General features: G+C 27.8%; 1 protein-coding gene across 3 annotated transcripts in view; it reads right to left on the bottom strand.

Moving 5' to 3' along the window:
* Nucleotides 1-19929, bottom strand: part of LOC105258629 (elongation of very long chain fatty acids protein AAEL008004) — a 55503-nt gene that overhangs the window by 2415 nt on the left and 33159 nt on the right. Inside the window, exons 1-2 of one of the 3 annotated variants that reach the window (XM_011269989.3) lie at nt 13436-13809; nt 664-773 (exon numbers count right to left, since the gene is read on the bottom strand). In XM_011269989.3, coding sequence (XP_011268291.1) covers nt 664-760 — 97 coding nt within the window. In that variant the 5' untranslated portion in view covers nt 761-773; nt 13436-13809. Of the gene's footprint in view, nt 1-663; nt 774-5569; nt 5749-13435; nt 13810-19929 lie in introns of those variants that run through there. The other 2 variants (XM_011269991.3, XM_011269990.3) reach the window with 2 other exon arrangements.

The raw sequence follows: 19929 nt of genomic DNA on the forward strand, positions 1-19929 counted from the left end.
TAAAGTACGATACAGTAAATAAAGTTTTATACATTACAATTATAATATTAATTATTGCTTTATATATTACAATATATATCACATGATTCTGTAACATAATTTAGATCAATATTTCATGCAACAATGGAAAGGAATATCACAAAAGGATATCACAAATAATAGAATGTAATTATATACTGTGGAATAATTATATTTTGCGCGAATGTCCTCCGAGGACCGCTCGATGATGCCAAGGACGCGTTAATTTTCTTAGCAACAAGCAGTATGTTTTGACAACAGTTCGGCGGCTATTATAATTTTAAATTTAACGGTAAGAGGTCAGAAACGCGGATGCGAGAATTGAATAAGTCAGTCGAGACAAAGCGTTGATCGAGAAAAGTTGCGAAGAGATCGAAGGGTGACGATAGTTATTGAAGGCGCGATACTTGTTCTTTATTAATTATAATATTAATTGATCCACTTTTTTCTTTATAAATATATCCATACTCATTTATTTAACTAAAAGTTTCGAGTGATTCTATTGCTACCTCTACAAAAAATTATTAAAAACGGCTCATACCGATGAAGAAGTCGGCAATACTGTTTCATGTCATTGTCATTATATGGATTAATAGTTTAATAAACCTTTTCAAATTTAATAAATTTCGCATAATGTAAACTTGCCAGATAAATCGTGGAATATATAGTGCCAGAAACGCACTGCTGAATTGTTGTAGATATTAGACATCCTGTCGATTGTCGGTGGCGCACTGATATTCATGGTAGGAAGTTAACTGAAAAAATCATTTTATTTTATGAGCGTTAAGTTTTTAAATTTTAATAATATATATAAAAAAAACATTTATAAACAGGATGTTCCTAAAAGGTCTCGTCAAACTTTAACCATAGATGCTACGTATCAAAACAAAGCAAAATATCCATATAAACATGGATCCGGAAATGTCCCCCTTTTGAGATAACACAGGATGAAGTCACGTATCTTCATAGGCCTACTTGGCTCACTGTAGTAATGATTTGCATCAGATAAGAGCTACGTAATCTCCTATGGAATGTTAGCTTTTTGCTTTGTTTTGATAGCGTAACATCTATGGTCCACAGATGTTGATAGTGAAGAAGTTTATTACTGTATGTATTACGTACGTATTAAGTACGTGTTCACTATTGCTGCTCATGGCGGCCACTTTGAACATCTTATCTGATGCAAATTATTATTACAGTGATTGAGCCAAGTAGGCCTATGAAGATACGTGACTTCATCCTGTGTTATTTCAGAAGGGGGACATTTCCGGATCCATATTTATATGGACATTTTGCTTTGTTTTATTCGTAGCATTTATGGTTAAAGTTTGACGAGACATTTTAGGAACACCCTGTATATTCATTATATATTCTTGCACGCATAAATATATATACATTAATAAGTTTATATATATATATATATATATATATATATTAACATAATTTTTAATTACAATAATGCTTATTTAAAAAGTCTATGCTCTTCCTTCTGAATTAAATAAAATGCACATATTAGAGATTCTCTGCGCATATAATAAATAAGTTTTAAGGAAAATTTTAACACACACTGCGCATCACCTTATAGATAAATTGCTAAATTTTATTACAAACATCGTATATCCATGACATTTTTACTCGAAGAAAAACTCGCAATTTGTCATAAAAAGAAATTTTCACTTTTATATCGCCATTAAAACAAGGTCCTAATTGAAGCATGGAATTTTTAGCATGGAATTTTCTTGCGCAAGATGCGTGGTTTGCCGATTGCTGAAATCTGCATTCTTCCCATAAATCTGCGTACGAACCGGTTCGCACACGTCTAATATAATCCGATGTGGTCACAACGAAAAAAAAAGAAAATAAAAGAAAAATAGACAGGAAGAACCCGCTCATTTTCGCAGCCTCTAATGACAGTTTGAATTGCCATTTGGCATTACTCAATGGCAGTGAGTACATCGTTAAAAAAAAAACATGCGCAATCGCAAACACTTGGCGTGACGAACTCCGATTAAACTTGTTTCTCTTTCTCGTCGACTAATCTACAGTTTGAGATTGCAGTATCCTTTTATAAAGTTATTTTTTTAACTTTATAAAAATATATTAAAAATGTTTTAAAAATATTTTTCTATTTGTCTTAACTGATTAATCGAGTAACATATGTATGTATTGTATAAATGTTATTTTGCTAATATTTTTTTCTTCATAAAGAAATAAGAAATTTCTTAAATATTATAAAGTCTATTTTGTCTGCTTATTTATTATTCTATATTAATCTTATCCTTCCTATATATTTACTACAAAGAAATCCACGTAAATCATTTCTTTTGTCTTATGTGAATCGAATATGGTAAAATGTCATTCTGCATCATCAGAATTATACTCACCCGAACATACCTTCATGACACTTATCGTCACTGCAGTGATTTAATAATAGCGTTTTCTCACTATCAAATACAATTTCTATCAGTGCCGATACTCTTTCATATCTGTTCAATATACGTTCGATTTTTTATTAATATTGTTGATGTCATTATCATCATCTCGATAAAATGAAATTGTCTTTCCGACTTTTCACACGGTGCGACGGAATCAAGCTGAGGTGAGCAACGGATGATGAACGGATCGTACGTCGGACTTTTCACTGGAAGAGTGAGAGCAAAGCCGAAAAAAAGGCTGGAGTGTGATTATGACTAACGATTCGACAACTAACAACTAACCGTATGATTCCATCACGCATGAACGATCCCTTGTTAGAAGAAGCAGTCCCATATATGTATGCAATGCAATTTCAGACAATAGGGAGGTGTCGCCACAAATTTCCTTTCTGTCGAAAATTAACCATTTTTTTCACGGTCCAATCATCTGTGAAACATGCAGATTATCTAGCATGGCGCGAAGACAATTGCTCATAGCCACAAACAAGTATAAAGTTTAGAATAATTTTTTTCAAATTACATAGCTTCTATGTATATCTATGGGAAGAAGTATTGTCTTCTACTTTTTACGAGAGAGTACGTCTTTTCGATTGTAATTATTTAATAAAATTATATATAATTAAGTAGCAATATTTTGCTATTTAGAAAATACATATGTTAAATTACATAGTTTTTTTTTTAATATTTTAAAAATATTTATGAAGAATTCTCTTTTGCAAACTATTAAAATCAATGCTTAAATTTTTATCAATTATTAAAAAATATATTTTCCGCAACACTGTAATATTTTCTTTCTCTTTTCGATGATAAGCAACGTTGAATCATTAATATATAATTGAATTGTGAACTGATCGAAGAATGTTGTATTTTAATTTTCGCTAATCATATTCTCAATCTTAAATATCTGGAAATGTATTTTCTTCATAATCGCATGGTGTTTCATAATAGTTTTTTCTTGTCACATTTAGCATCGTCCCACATTACTTTTCACATATACCTTTGTATGTGCCTTTTCACGCTTGAACGTTCAATTACTATCAGATGTTTCACAGATTCTCTTGCATTGTTTATCGCAAAAATATGATATGCAATCAGCAATACATAAATTTTCAATTATAATTCATAATCTCATCCCACTAATTTAATAACTCGAGTAATATATCGTTATTTTTTTGTTATTATTGAAAAATAGATGCGAAAATCACTGCATAACGTTATGTTTTTCGGCACAGTGCGACTTTCCTCATGACTGCTAAATATAACTGTTAGATTTATTTTATATTATTAAACAAATCAGTTTTAATGGCAATACAAATCAAATGTCTATCTTATAACACAGTTATTTATTATACAATCAAATAAGTATGGAACAAATTACAAAGAAAAGTTAGCGAACGTTCCGACCTTATTTTTGAGCCATCTTCAGCGCAAATGTGATGATGTGATAAAAAATAACAAAACGTTTTATATCGAAATCAATTACAAAGTGCCGTCTAAAGTAATAATAAATGTATCTTATTATTTTGACGATGTCTGTAATAAAATCAATCAAATTTGTCAAAGAAAAAAATTATATGAAAATAAAAAACAAAAAGTGAAATAAATTAAATAAATAATGTAAACTAATGTGAACAAAAATAGAAATAAGTAATAAAATTTAATTTAATTTATATTATTACTCGTCAAAGAAAGAAGAATCATAGCTTACGTAAAATTGCGTGAACTTTCGCAAAACCAAACATTACATCAATTGTATAATGATTCTTGGGATATGCAATGTCGATGCAATGTCATTAAAAAGTGCTTTTACATAATATTTCTTATTTTAGAAAATAACCGGTTCCTCGATGCTATCATCAAAATAGTATTCATTCAACTTAATTTAGCTTTACTAACTTAGAACTTATAATTTAGACTTCTTCTTAACTGTTTTATCATTCAATTTAACTTAATATCTCACAATTTACAATATTAAACTACAATATTAAGTAAATCGTAAAATGTGAATAATTCCTGCAAATAATTTACTATCACCAAACTATCTATAACTATACTATCATCAAGAATAAAGCGAGCGTAATATTTAAATGTAAAAAGTAATGTTTGAAAAACAAACGCAATTAGATAAAAAATGTTCGATTTAATAAAACTATATACAAACTTTTGTCTAAATTTTATTTTAAGTATTTTTACAGATATGTTATAATACATTTTCCAACTGAAAAATTAAGCGTAACTGAATAAAAACGCAGCATCTAGATCTTTTACTACGTTTTATCAAATTTTCATACTGAATTCCTCATGATTCATATTTCTCTTTGACTTTATTTTTATATTCTAAAACAATGAAACAAATTAAATAAATTAATTAATATTATCGTAAAAATGTAATGACAAAATCAAACGATAAAAGATAACTAAGTAAAGATTTTAATTAAACAACGATTAATTTGAACACGCAATCGATCAATATAAAAATATACTCTCCTTCTGTTTATTTTGTTATATAATTTAAAACTTTTCTCAATTACATTGTGCATGTGTGCAACATGTAAATGTTTTGTATATTTATTGAAATCGCACATCTCTCTCTAATCGTTCAGAATGCAAAATTAAAACTCTCGAAATAATAGTCACTTCCACTTTGCGCAATTATATCCAATTATTCTCATTATTATCGCGTATGCAAAAAGAGTACAATGAAATGTCAGTTTGCAACAGCCAGACATCCTTCTATTATCGGTGTCTCACATTACGCTTCATTGACACATGAATTATCGACCCGCCAAGTTTTACATAATAAACCGCCAGAGTTATATTCCTACACCATTGTCACACATATATGTTTTCTAGAATGAACGACCGACTTTGTGAAACCAACAATTGCTTCAGGATCATGCAAATGACCGTCAATAAATTCGCCTTGCGAAATATGCCACCGCCTGCTGGCGATTTGTCCTTTTAACGGCGTAATTTCAGCGCATCATCCCCCCTATTCGTTTTGGAGCATTCATGTACGTATTTGTACACGCGCGGACACGTGACTCGCGTGCATCTCACGCGCGATTCTATCAGCCATCAAAGATCCATAATACCCTAACTGCAGTTTCACTTACTATTGCGACACATGCTTCTTCGCTATTTAACTTTTCCCAGCACTTGTTCTGATCCTTATCTCTCCTTCTCTTCTGAAAAGATTATTAATTTAGATTTATTGTTAGTCACAGCATTCTTGCAATGCTACATCAGTATTATCTGAATCAAAAGCATGTAAGCATCAAAAGCCAATAAAATTTTCCTCATATATAAATTTTCGCTTTCATTTATTATGATAATATTTATTCAATTTTTATTTTATGTTTTATTTCATTTTATGTGTGTGTTACTTAATATTTATTTATTTACAACACAGCACATGTAAATTCAATATGACAGCACTGGATGTCTTTTCTTCTCGCATAATTTTTTACTAAGTCCACTCTTTTTTTCTTTTTTATCTTATCGTATAATTTTACTTTTTCTTTCTTCGTGTCTGATTTTAATCATATTTTAGACTGATATAATTTTTTTTGTAACTTATTCTAGATGCTCCAAAAGAAATGTTTAATAATCACGATAAACTTATTTATCTAATTATTTTTTTCTCACTATTTCTTTATTTTGTCCACTTATAACAAATATTGGAGATATAGTGTTTGTTTTCATTTTCTTCATTGTCAATGCGCTTCAGAAATGAATAATTGCTAAGTAATTTAAATAATTGCTTATTATACATACTGAAATCGTATTATCTCAACATTGCATCATACATCGATGATGGATAAACTTGAGTTGGAATATTATGCATTATGTTATTACTGTTCGTTGCGCCTTATTTATGCGAATTGCAAATTCTGTTCCACGTCAATCAAAGAATGAAGCATAAGAATTGTTTTCTTTTAAAGAACAGTTTTCTTTTAAAGAAGAATTATATTATAAATTTAAAATGTATACGTAGCCATGAAAAAAATGTGTTCGAACTATGTATGCATATATATATTTTTTTAAATATTCCTAAAAGATTTGAAAACAAATGAGATTTTCTTCACAAACTTTTCCTGTTCACATGCTTTTTTTGCAATGCTTGATTTAATCTTTGCATACATTAAGCAAGTTTAAGTAAACTTATTAAAATCGATATTCTTAAAAGAAAATGTATCAATGTAGATGTCAATGTATATTACCATATCATTATACATATACATGATAATATACGAGAGAATAAATTATACGAGCTGCAGCATTAATGAGCAATTACACTGTGGTTTTTAACAACAGATTGTGTTACCAACGTTCACGGTCAATGGCACAACCATGATTATCTCATATTGAATGCAGCGTATACAACTGTACACATTGATATTATTTTACAATCTACTTGACAATTTATAATAAGATTATTATCAATAATGTTATTTTATGTGCTGTATTTATTGTTCCATTTTCTATAATTATATGAAAAATAATATAACATTGATTGTAATAGAAATCGAATTAATATTATGTAATATCCTAATATGATCTTGATAAGGAAAGTTCTTGCGAGTACATTAGAAGCGGGAAGGAGGTATAACATTTCGAATATGTCTTCCGATAATTAATTCGTCAAATTTGCTCTCTCTCTCTCTCTCACATATTGTATTAATATCATCATTCAAAATAAATATTAAAATATATATATATATATATATATACGCGCAAAAAATAGTACTAAAGAAAGTAAAAAAAGAAACATCGAAAAGAATATATAAATTTCAACTTCATCACCTTTAATTTTTAATTTTTCAAACGCAAAATTAAATGTATGCTAGGATATTTAAATGTATGTCACTAAGAGCTTATTCGACTTTTCTCTTCCTTCCCGACGTGTTTCTATGCCACATCGATCCAAAGAACTCGAATACCGGTTCGCCAAGAAAGTCATATACCTTTCGCGCATAATGCGTTTGCTCTGTCTGCCACGACATGTGTACCATGAGTTTATTGACCAATGACGAATGCATTCAGAGATGGTATATCCCGCGACTTCAAACAACTTACTTGCAGCAATAGGAAATCACGCAATATTCATTTTCTCATGATGATTAACATTCGCGTGTCGGTCTCGTTAATTGTTAGCTGATTACGTATATTTTCCTAATAGCAAACAAGGCGAGATATAGGAAAGAGAAGGAGGGACAAGAAGTGGAGAAGAAATTCTCACAAGAGAAATTAATATTTTCTTGCATTATTATATTATATTATATATATTGAATGTATATATAATATACTTGATTAATTCATAAACAGTGAGTCTACAAACGCGAAAATATGTGCAATCAAATATCTACTTTGTGCGTAATTGCAAATTAAAAATACATGGTTATTTTCATTTCTAATACTTAAATATCAAATCCTATTTATTTAACTGAACATGTATTTAACATAAAATATATATAATTAATTGTTATATTAATCCAAGCATTATAGGAAATTAGAAAAAGTTATGCAAAAATTATTATAAGTTCTCGAATTATAATCAATTTAGTAATTTCTCAGAATATAAGTAGATCTTTCGCTTTTTCTTATACCTTAATTCTGTATGAGTCTTCTAAAAGAATTTGCAAATACTTAAGATCTTTTACTTTACGCAAGCTATTTCAACAGTGACCCATTGTATCGTTCATCTTTAAAATTTTATTAGTAGCGCTCTCTCTCTCTCTCTCTCTCTCTCTCTCTCTCTCTCTCACACACATACACACACACACACACACACACATTTTCTCTCTCTATCTATTTTTGCACTAATGTCTTTGAATAGAGTTGCCTGAATGCATTCATCGCTACTATGCATCGGTGCTCCATCATGAAAACATATACGATGTAGTATTGCGTTATCTGGTAATTTTACGGCTGTAAAATCGGCCGTTGTCTGTTTCGAATGTTTTATACGTCGCAACAATTCTCCTTGTGTGTGCGAAATTATAAGATCGAAAAACTTCCAAGTGATTTATTGTCAGCTACGTTTCTTCGTGCAATATCATCCTCGAGATTTACGAGGCGCTCGGATAAAACTTAACTTCGCAATTTATAATTGGCCTTTAATTAGAAAAAAAAATTAGAAAAAAAGAGTATTAACGAAGCTTATCGAAAATCGAGAACCTAGACATTGCAATCGAAGAAAAACTTATTTAGGATAATTGCGGTTGTTACACACGCAAATGTCATCGATAGTGACCGTTTTCATGACAGCGCAATTGCCAAATTATAGAGTAATAATCTTATGACTTACAGTGAATAGAAAGGAGCTAGCAATAGTTCATACCTTGCAGTTTCATGATAAAGAAGGAATATAACGAATGTGACGCGGTACAATAAAAAAAGAACATTAACATTGATCGTAAAAATAATTCTGCAATAGAAAATTATATAGCCGCAAGAACTTGACATAGGTGCTGCAACAAATCTGAGAAAAGAATAATCATTGTAGGTTATGCAATTTTTACAAAGATATTGACAAAACTAATATGTGGTATTGATAAAACTAATCTAGTATATAGTGTATAATTAACATGAAAAAAAGACAATTATTCTTGTAAACGTTAAAGTTAAATGAGGTCTTACTAATTTTCTCCAGAATGTCTAGTTGACTCGAAAGGAATTCTAACGACAATAATTTGTACGTTTCAACTGATGTAAGCAATGTCAAGTAGCAATTCTTGACAGAGAAAAAAAATAGAGAAATCGATTGCTCAACGAAGTTGCAATCATTCATTCATATATATATATATATATATATATATATATATATATATATGCTGTTTTAATTGTTTTATTTGAGATTGTATTTATGTATTTTCCAATCTGACAATATATTTTGGAAAATAATATAAAAAAATAATAATATAAAGAAACAATATGTGTAAAAAATAATATAAAAAAACAACTGTTTTTGAAAAAGAAAAATGAAGAGAAAAAGAAAGAAAAATAAATAAAATTTCTATTAAATCTCAAAATATTATATTTTCTTAAATTCACATAAATACTCAAATCAAATTTCTCAAAATGTTATTATTATTTATTTTGATAAATTGTAATAATTTTAATTGGATTTATATCTCCTATTTTGATCATGGTGATCATGATAAAGTGAGAGATATAGAAGAATAGATTTTAATTTTCTTTCAGCTCTTTCTTATAAATTAAATATGTATCACATTTATATGTATTACATACATTATACGAATATTCATTTTTATATTATACGTGCATGCATTTCAATAGTTTCTTTTATATAAAAATTATCATTATTAAATTATTATAATGTATATGTTGTTATATAACATTATAAATGAATAAACATAAACTACATTGTAAAATTCAAATTTGTGTTTATAATTATAATTATATAATCCATCATTAAAATAATTATTTTACACGTTGAATCCGATACTAAACAAAAAATTGAAATATCATACATTGACAATTATAGAATAGTAAAAGCTCTACAATATATGCATAAAAACAATATTGCATATAAACAATATCTTCTTAAGACTACATTTATGCGCGCAACGGCATTAATTATTTTAAATATATTCGCGCGTCAACAATATAATCAAGCTCTTTGAAAATAACACGTTTTTGTCATAAACTTATATTACTGTTAACTTTGTTTGAGCTCTGGATTTTTAGTATTTCGATAATTTTTATATTTTACTTTCTTAAATAGGTCAAACAGACTATAAAACTAACTATAAAACAGATACGAATATTGTCACGTAATAGTGAACATGTGGACTAATAAATATCTTTTTCTACAAATTTTATACAAATAAATAAATTATACATTGTAAATATATATATTTTATATAAGATGATTTATAAATGCATAGCAATATTTCCAAAAATAAAATGTACATTTTAAAACAAGTAAAAAATATTATTTGAACAAGAATCGTACATATTATAGTTGAAAAATTTTGTAAAATGTTTAAATATCTGTCTTGCACCTCCATATATGTTATAGCTTCTTACCGAGTATTTCATATTCGTTGAAAAATATCAATTTCGCATAATCTTGTATATATTTTGCATATTTTCTAGCAAGTCATGAATATGATTAATTTGTGTGCATGCATATAATAGATTTTAAATAATGACAAAAGTAAAAATCGCAAGTCATAAATATAATTAATTTGTGTGCATGCATATAATAGATTTTAAATAATGTCAAAAATAAAAATCGAATGGATTTAAGTCAGAAGACCGATTATAGTGTCAAGATTTCGATCTATTAATCTGGAGAAAAATTGTTTTAAAAAAATGTTTGAACTGCAATCCCAAAAAAGTAAAATTAAATATTTTCTTTTTAATCTCCAATAATTCAATTCAATTCTATAGTAAATTCTATATGCACAATTTACCGAAATTAATTATTTGAATGAAGCGCTTAATGAATATCTTGAGCGGTGTTCGATCTTGTGATATCAACCTTGCGGCCGTGTATGTACATTCAGGATCACTTATACTGTCTTACCAGTGAAGTCGACCAACGTAACAACATATTATTGGTTTCCTGCTACGCTTTCTTCCCGTTAGCCATTTCACCATCAATATATAAATATATGTATATATATATATATATATATATATATATTTACACACTATACAGAAAGTTCATGTGCAATAGAGCAAATGGATGTTCAACGACATTCACGCACGCGATCGCGTGCATGCGTAGATATGCCCATCTGTATGCCACGTGTGCCACGTGACTATTAACGAGAATCACACCATTGACAATGAAATAACTTCGCAAATAAACATATGATAAATCATGCTCATTTTAGAATCTCATTGTTCAATATCGCATTCTCCCATATTGTACATTCGAATCTGTATAATCAATTCAATATTCAATAAATTCATTGAAAAATTTAAATTTGCAACTGCGATTCATCGATAAAAAAATGTTACTTCACAATAGTTGCATTAATATTGAAAATAACGGTAAAATACAATTTTATACATTAAATTAATTGTGAAAAAATTCGCTTTTTTCATATATGTATATAATACTTTTAAATAACTAGAAAAGGATAATTTTTTTTAACTTTATACAATACAAACTAAGATAAATCTGCCCGTTAATCTTAAAATAATACACATACACACATACATATAAACGTTCCTCAAATCCTGAATTCCCTTCTAAAGTGCCTTACTTCTTTGATATACAATCTTTGTGAAAGTAAAAGCAGAAAATATTCTCACTGAAACTCTCTAAGTTCTACACTGTATAATAATTTGTGCAAACATGAGTAAGCGTAAAATATGAAATATAGGCAAATTGCACAAACATGTAATCTGCATAATTTTGTTTGATAATGACATAAACGATTTCTTCAATTCCATTTTGATTATTCAACATAAATAATATTACGTAATAAATTTTAGAATTTTTATAAACGAAAGAAATAAAACTCTTCGTTATTCTTTATTATATGTTAAATTTAAAGAAATTAAGATTAGCAAGAAAATGATATAATTTGAATTCTCGAATGTGTGTATATATATCGAAATTCGAATTTCTATTTCATTCCATCTATTTAATTTCTTAATCGTTACACAATTTGATTACTTAACTCGCAATTTCTGTATTTCCCACCATCCTACAAAGTGCGCTGTAAAATAAAAAACCTATCAAAATAATAATAATGTATCAAAGCGAACAAAGATATACATCTGTGAGCTCTTGATTACTAGCATATGTGCGAAGATTGAAAGAAAAATAATTCACAGTATTGCAATATAGCATTAAATCACGGAAGGCTGTATAGGAAAGTATATTACTTCCGCGTGACATACAACTAGTAATTTTGATACATGTTTTCATACATGGAATTTATACAACAAACATAAACAACGAAAGAACGAAATCGTTTGAAAAAAGGAAAAAGAGAATGTCAAGATTATTGTTACGACTGTGTCACGATTATTTTCGCTCATTTTTTTTCCACTCATTCCATCATTGTTAAAAAAGACTAGGTCGCTGTAAGAATCAATGCAAGAAAGTTGTATATCAAAGTTATAAGCATAATGGAAGATTTTTTTTTACATCTTTTTAATACTTTCACTACCAAGTGAATTAGTAGGAAGGACATTTCCTTACTGCAAAAGCATATTTGATCGCGATATTATTATTTCCAAGCCTGTTATTCGTGAGAGATAAAAGAAATCGAAACTTGGTAGAGAAAGCGAAGTTGAAGTGAGAAGTAAATATGTTACAGAAGATTTCCTGTTATATTTGCATTTTCTGCCAGAATTCTCCTCTCTCAACCCAATTTCTCTCATTTCGCCTCGATTTAATAAATAATTATAATAAATGTAATAAAGTTATATGCATTTAATGAATATATAATAAGTTAAAAAATTATTTTCATGAAAAATTCCTCTCGTTGTCGTTGTGCGGGAACAAATTGTATAGCGTGTCAAATAAGTTTTTCTTTTTTTTTTTTAATATCAGATAATTTTTCATTGAGAGTGTAACTTACACGGGTAATATTTTTCGCACATGTCAATGCCCTTACATATCGTAATCATAAGAAATGAAATCACTATCGTAATCGTGGCGCTTGTGAAATCTATATCAAATAAAATCGACTTATTTTCAATTCTCTTCTCTCTTAATAATGTAATGACGAAAGTAATGACGTTTTGTAAAATAAATGGGAAGAAATCAAGAATCTCTATTAAATGAAACGCGACACTTTCCTTCCGGAAATACTAATCCACAGAATAGTGGTTAGTGGCATCAGCAAAAACTAACGCGTTGATCTCTTAGAAAATGATAAATGTTAACAACTCTTAAGCTACTTCGTGGATCATGTAAAGAAAGTAGTAATCAATAATTTCAAAATTTCACAAATATAGAAAAAAAATCGGCCGGCAGAGAAGCTTACCTTTGAATTTTACACGTATAGCAATAGAATTCACTAGTTCATCCTCTAGGATCGTCACGGGACGCAACCACGCGATCTTTTTTTCAATTCCGCAAGCTCACAACGAGAATGACAATTACGTACAACACGACGATTTTAGGGTATATCAGCAATTTTAATCCAAGAAAAAAGAGAAAAGCGTCCCTATTAATATATATATTTTTAAAAAGAAATTAAAATGTCGCCAAAGCACGCACTATATAAAATCGATAAGAGGACCGATCCTCCTACGATAATCTACAGTGATTTCACAGCAATCGATCTCGCGCGATCCAATGTTTCCAAAAGACTGAACGACCGATCGCAATACGCTTGAAGTAAGCCCGCGGTGTGCTTTCCACCTTCAGGATCGAATAGTTGTAAGAAGTGGGGTGCGAAACATTTAAACATACGGTTTCTCGTAAGCACGACCACCACGATACCAGTCGATGTGATGGTGGGGTGCTTCCGAATGACCACAAAAGAAGTTCCCTTTCCCGCAATCTTTCAACGGTCCAGTTTTACTCGATCTTTCTCTCCTCTCTCTTTTACGGAATTACCATCGGCTGTTCTCGTCGTAATTACGTCATTCAAACTACGAAAGTTGTATGAGATATATGATTTCTTTCACGACAAGACGTATCTCTCCTTCCTCCTATAGCATAAATGCGTAATACTATTTAGAAGAAAAAGGGAATCGCGAACGCATGTAATCTGTGTATTTATAAGAGAAATCTGTGTACTTATAACAAAATATGTACTAGTCTATAGTTTTGTAATAAAGATCATATAAAATCGAAAGATGTATAATACTAAAGTGTGATTAAAAAATTTTTCAATATTTTTAGAAAATTATCTCTTTTTTCTAAAATTTAATTTATCGAGTGATTTGTTTAGTTTTTTACAAAAACTAAAACAAAATGATTTTTGAAATTTCCAAAATGCGCGAAGTCAATTTTAACCTGAAATTATAATTTACAATTATTATAAAAGGTTAAGCAGATACTATAGTAAATCATAATTAGGAGAATACTCATGAATAAAAAATTAATTTAATGTATATAAAAAATAATTTTCTCGAGTTTCTATAAGATATAAAGAGAAAAAGATTGCGTAAAGTTTAGATTTCGTGAAGTCAATGCAAATCTGCATTAATATTTTAGAGAACTTCGTGATTCTTTAATTTATCATTAAAATACTTATAAATAAAGCTTGTATAAATAGAAATATAATAATTATATTAAAAAACATTTTTTAATCAAATCATTTTGTTTTAGTTTTTGTAAAAAACTAAACAAATCACTCGATAAATTAAATTTTAGAAAAAAGAGATAATTTTCTAAAAATATTGAAAAATTTTTTTAATATACCGAATACAAAATATTGTTGATCATATATAATTCGATTATAATATATAATTAAAATCTAAGTTTAATATGTCTATAATCTAATAAGATTATATTAAAAAAATATTCCTAATATAATATTATCATAATAAATTGATAATATTATCACACAAAATCTCTGTCTCTCTCTCTCTCTCTCTCTCTCTCTCTCTCTCTCTCTCTCTCTCTCTCTCTCTCTCTCTCTCTCTCTCTCTCTCTCTTTCAAAATAGAAAAGAAAGTAGAAAAAAATTATTTCCAGCATATTGTTTATCGAAAATTTACAGTTCGTATTTCTTTTTAATCGTATAATACATCCGATTGTGAGAAAAAAACATAATTAAGTTCCGAGTGCATATTGCACTACTTATATTAATTTTATACATTTAAATATGTAATAATATAATTGCCTCCTTTAAATTAAAATTGTAGATTATTCGTGCATTATGTAACTTTTTTGTTATTTATTTTGATATCTGCCAAATCTTAATTACAAAAATTTATGTTTATTGGTAAATAAAGAATGCATATATCTTCCAATTTCTCTTATGAAAAATATTTTTTTTTCATATATATTATTTTTTCATATAAATATTTGAGAAAAATTTGGTAATGATTTGTAAATTAATATAATTTATTGTCTAATCTGCTTAGTAGTAATTGATTTTTATCATCAAAATTCTATCAAAATTTCTATCAAAATTTATTGATAATAACGCAAAAAGGTTATTGTATAAATTGCCGCTATTCTGCCAATATTTACAAAAATCTTATACAATATAAAGTAAAATATAATATAAAACTATAAATTATAATACAAAAAGCAATGCAAAAGATATATAAAATATACATTACTTAGCCAGTGCTTATACAAATTGAAAAACGCAAAAGCGCTTCGTTAGTAGCTAGTGTATTCTTAGTAAATTAGTTTTAGAGAGATTCGAAAGTAGAAAGATTTCTATCATATTGCCAACTTATACCGCATTTATGATCCATTTAATCTTGATTACAATTACAGATCATATATAGTATAGGTTTTAGCATATTTCGCAAACTATTTCTATATTGTTAGAAAAAGAAAGAAAAGATCCTAAAAGAAAAAATAATATATTAATAATATAATATTAATTATAAAATAATATATTCTTTGCTGAATATAAGATATTCATTTAATCTTTATATTATTTTAAGTATATTCACAATATAATATAATTCAGATGTAACAGCAGAATATTACGATATTATAAAATATATATTAAACTTATATTAAACTATATATTAAACTTAAAATATATATTTAAAAAATTATCTTTACAAAATAATTATTTTTTTGCGTAAAATTATCTCGTACAAAATTATTAAGATGTACATATTTAAAAAGTACGAACACTTTCTTAATCATTATGTAACATTGATAATTGGAAAGTTTCAGTTTTGTCTTGTCCAACATTCTTATAAAAAATAATTGGCTTAAATTAATAAAAGCATGATTTAAAAAATAGAAAATAAGATGCTCTATACATATATAATCAATTAATGAATTGATATATTCATGTATAACTTGATTACTAATTGTAATCTGCTCATTTTCTCGAGACGCAAAATCCTTTCTTACTCGCAAAGACCTTGAATGCGATACCATCGCGTCGGAGAAAGAGTAGGAGAAAGAATCAAGCGAGCTATTAAGGCCAAGAGAGAAATCGCGAGCGTATATAGTAGGTGATCGTAAGTCAGGAAAAAAAAAGGAAAAAAGCTCATCAGCCAGAGCAACGACTCTGAGGATGAAGATAGATCGTTCATTCTCCAAGGTCATTTATGCGAAGCACAAACGATTATGTCACTGGCGTTAAATGTCGAGCCATGATTCAATCTACAGAGCTATGATTCTGAAACAACACAACAGCCGCACATAGCATCAGGGATAAATATAAGTCGGTAAATGTAACAATCAACACTGTAATCACGCCGAGATTGTTGCTACAAGTCAACGTTCTTTAGGAGTATATTATATTGATATTTCAATCCATACCATAATGTCAGGTTTACGATTCACAATGTGAAAGTATAATTTTATTAAACCCATAATGTTGATTAATGTTATTAATAATACAATCGATTAGGTTAATAATGCAAGCGGTTTATAAACATCGGAAAATAGATTTGAAATTTGTTTACTTCAAAGTAAAATATCTTGAAAATTACATTACTGCAATGCGCTATTTATTTATGGAGTTTTCATTCATTTTCTTTATCATCATATTTATCATTTCTAGTATCATTAAATTAATTACAACTGTGCAAATATGTAAGTATACAAATAGCAAGAAACGAAATATTTTATAAAGAATTTCATATATATATAAATTTATCTCTTTAAAAAATAAAAATTACATATAACTTAATATTAATAAAAAATATATTTGTGTATAATATTAACGAAAAATTTTATCTCATTGATTTATAAGCCATAATATATTTTAACGAAACTTAATATCAAAATTTTGAGAATAAATCTTATTACCAAAATCCTTGATTCTTCTGTGATTCAAACTTTGTTTTCATTTTTTTACTCATTTTTTAAATCAATCTCAGCTTTATATTGCTGCATAATTTGCATATGATAAATTCTCCAAAATATCCTTTTAATCTCTCTATGTATTTAACATTTCAAATAATTAGAGATTAAATGAATATAAAGATTGAACGAATAATTTCGTAAGAAAGCGAATTATTAGTTGAAGAAAAGTAAAACTTTGAAGAGCTTTGTTTTCGTGATTTTTGTGAAAGAAAGTGAAGTGTGAAGTAATGATTTTTATTACATATATAATTTATAATTTTTATAAATAATTTCATTAAAATATAAATAATATACATAATAATGTGCGCGAATATAATATAAATAATATACATAATAATGTGCGCGAATAAAACGAAATTATTTGCACAAAGAGCCATTTCCGGTATACGTAGAGAAAACATACTTTCATTCATCAATGATGAATTTAGGTTAATTAATGCCTTTAGCATACCAATTACTCGGTTACTACGATGCATGTTTATTAGCTTCGAGAAAAAATATATACATATATTAATAATATATTATAAATATTATCAGTGCTATTTGTTACTTAATTAGGTAATCACACTATATTGCAATTATTATTATAAATTTCTTACAATTTCTCAATAATCATACAGGTACAAATTATGTGTGACATGACTTATTGCGTGTTACAATGGATCCTTTACATTTTCATATAAAAATATGATATGCACACCTGGAAATCACATACATTATAAATTGTTAGTCATAAGACGAGAAGTTAAATTAATAATAAGTGGCTCTTCAATATGAGGAAAAATAGAGGAAAAAAATTCATACATGATATTAGCATTTTTTCAAGTATGCATGAAAGACTTCCATTTTCGGACAGACATACACATAAGAATTCACTCATTTTAATTTCACTCATTTTAATTTTAATTTTACAAAAGCATTCCTGAATGTTTATATCATATTTAACGCGTACAATTTAAATAAACTAATTATACTTTACACAATAAGTTTTAGATATATATTTAAAGCAAAATGTAATCTTAAATGTAATTTTTTTCAAAAAAAATAACAATCTCTTATTCTTAATAAAATATAAGAAATAGTAAATTTCATTGCATCAAAAAATTACTATAATAAAAAGGTAAAAATTTTAAAGTACATCATAATAATAGATTGAAAAAGAACTCGGAGGATTAAATTTAAAAGTAAATAACACTTTTGTAAATTCGCATAAATTAATCATATAAAAAATAAAATTTTCATTCTTTATAAATCACATTAATATCTCATGTAAAGCAGACATTGGTTTTTACGTCAGAGGATAAGTCATGCGTAACGTATCTTAAAAATCATTTTTCTTTCGTCAGACTCAATAATACCTTGAATGAAACATAGTTGATATTCATCGTAATGCACGTGTAAACTTTTTGCACCTGGGCTACAATTCGAAACCGATTACTTACTTAACTGAATTCCGCGGATCGAATTGCAAAATCGGTTACGACCAATTGCGAAATACAACATATATTTCTGCAAACTCGCAAAATCGCGCATTTGCAATATCTCGGGGGAACGATATATATATATATATATATATATATATATATATATATATATATATATATATATTGATTATGAAAAACTAACGTAATAAAAACGCAACAAGATTACGCCAACTTTATCAAATGCAGTTTAATGAATAATTTGATAACATATTTGATAATTTCAAGCTAAATTAAACTATTATAAATGATTAAATGAAATTAATAAATACAGATAGCGTCGTCCTTTTTCTGCAAAAACAGATATATTTTCGCGCATTAATAAATTTAAACTTCTTATTTCTTAATTATAATATATTTTATTTTAATTTTTTAATATATTATTAAAAAGATATATTGTTACTATGAAATAATTAAATCAAGACATAAAATACTCAACAACGTAAATAAATAAATAAATATAAATAAATTTATAAATATTTCGTGCAGAGTTTCCAACATATGTTTTACAAAAAAAAATTTTACGCGCAATATAAAATCATGAAAATAATAAGAAAATCATAAGAATATACGGAATATAAGGAATCTCATTATTACGAGACGAAAAAGTGCATAATATTACGAACGTCCGGTATGACATAGATTTTGCGTACCTCAACAGTTATTCATCGTAAAGAAACCGTTAATGGAGACGAATAGAAGATCAGCAGGGAGAAGACAGCAATCGACATTGCAATCTGATGAATGACTATATATCGACGAGCAAGATCGTTGCTTACTAATCACAGGAAATCTTACAATCACCACCAGTCATTCGACGTGGAGCAAATCAAACATGTGTGAGTGAGGGAGCAAATGAGGCAGGTAAATGCATGCTTTCTCTGCATACTCGCCTCTTCGGTATTTGAACGAGTGTTGCAATTTCGTTGTTGGTGTCATCTTTTATGCAAAATAGATTGAAAAGAACGCGACATTAATTCTGCTTTAATCTGTCGTAAAAACCACATTTTTAATCTAAACACTAAATTTTTTTC

The sequence above is a fragment of the Camponotus floridanus genome, unplaced genomic scaffold, assembly GCF_003227725.1.
Source record: "Camponotus floridanus strain SB8 unplaced genomic scaffold, Cflo_v7.5 scaffold40, whole genome shotgun sequence".
NCBI lineage: Eukaryota > Metazoa > Arthropoda > Insecta > Hymenoptera > Formicidae > Camponotus > Camponotus floridanus.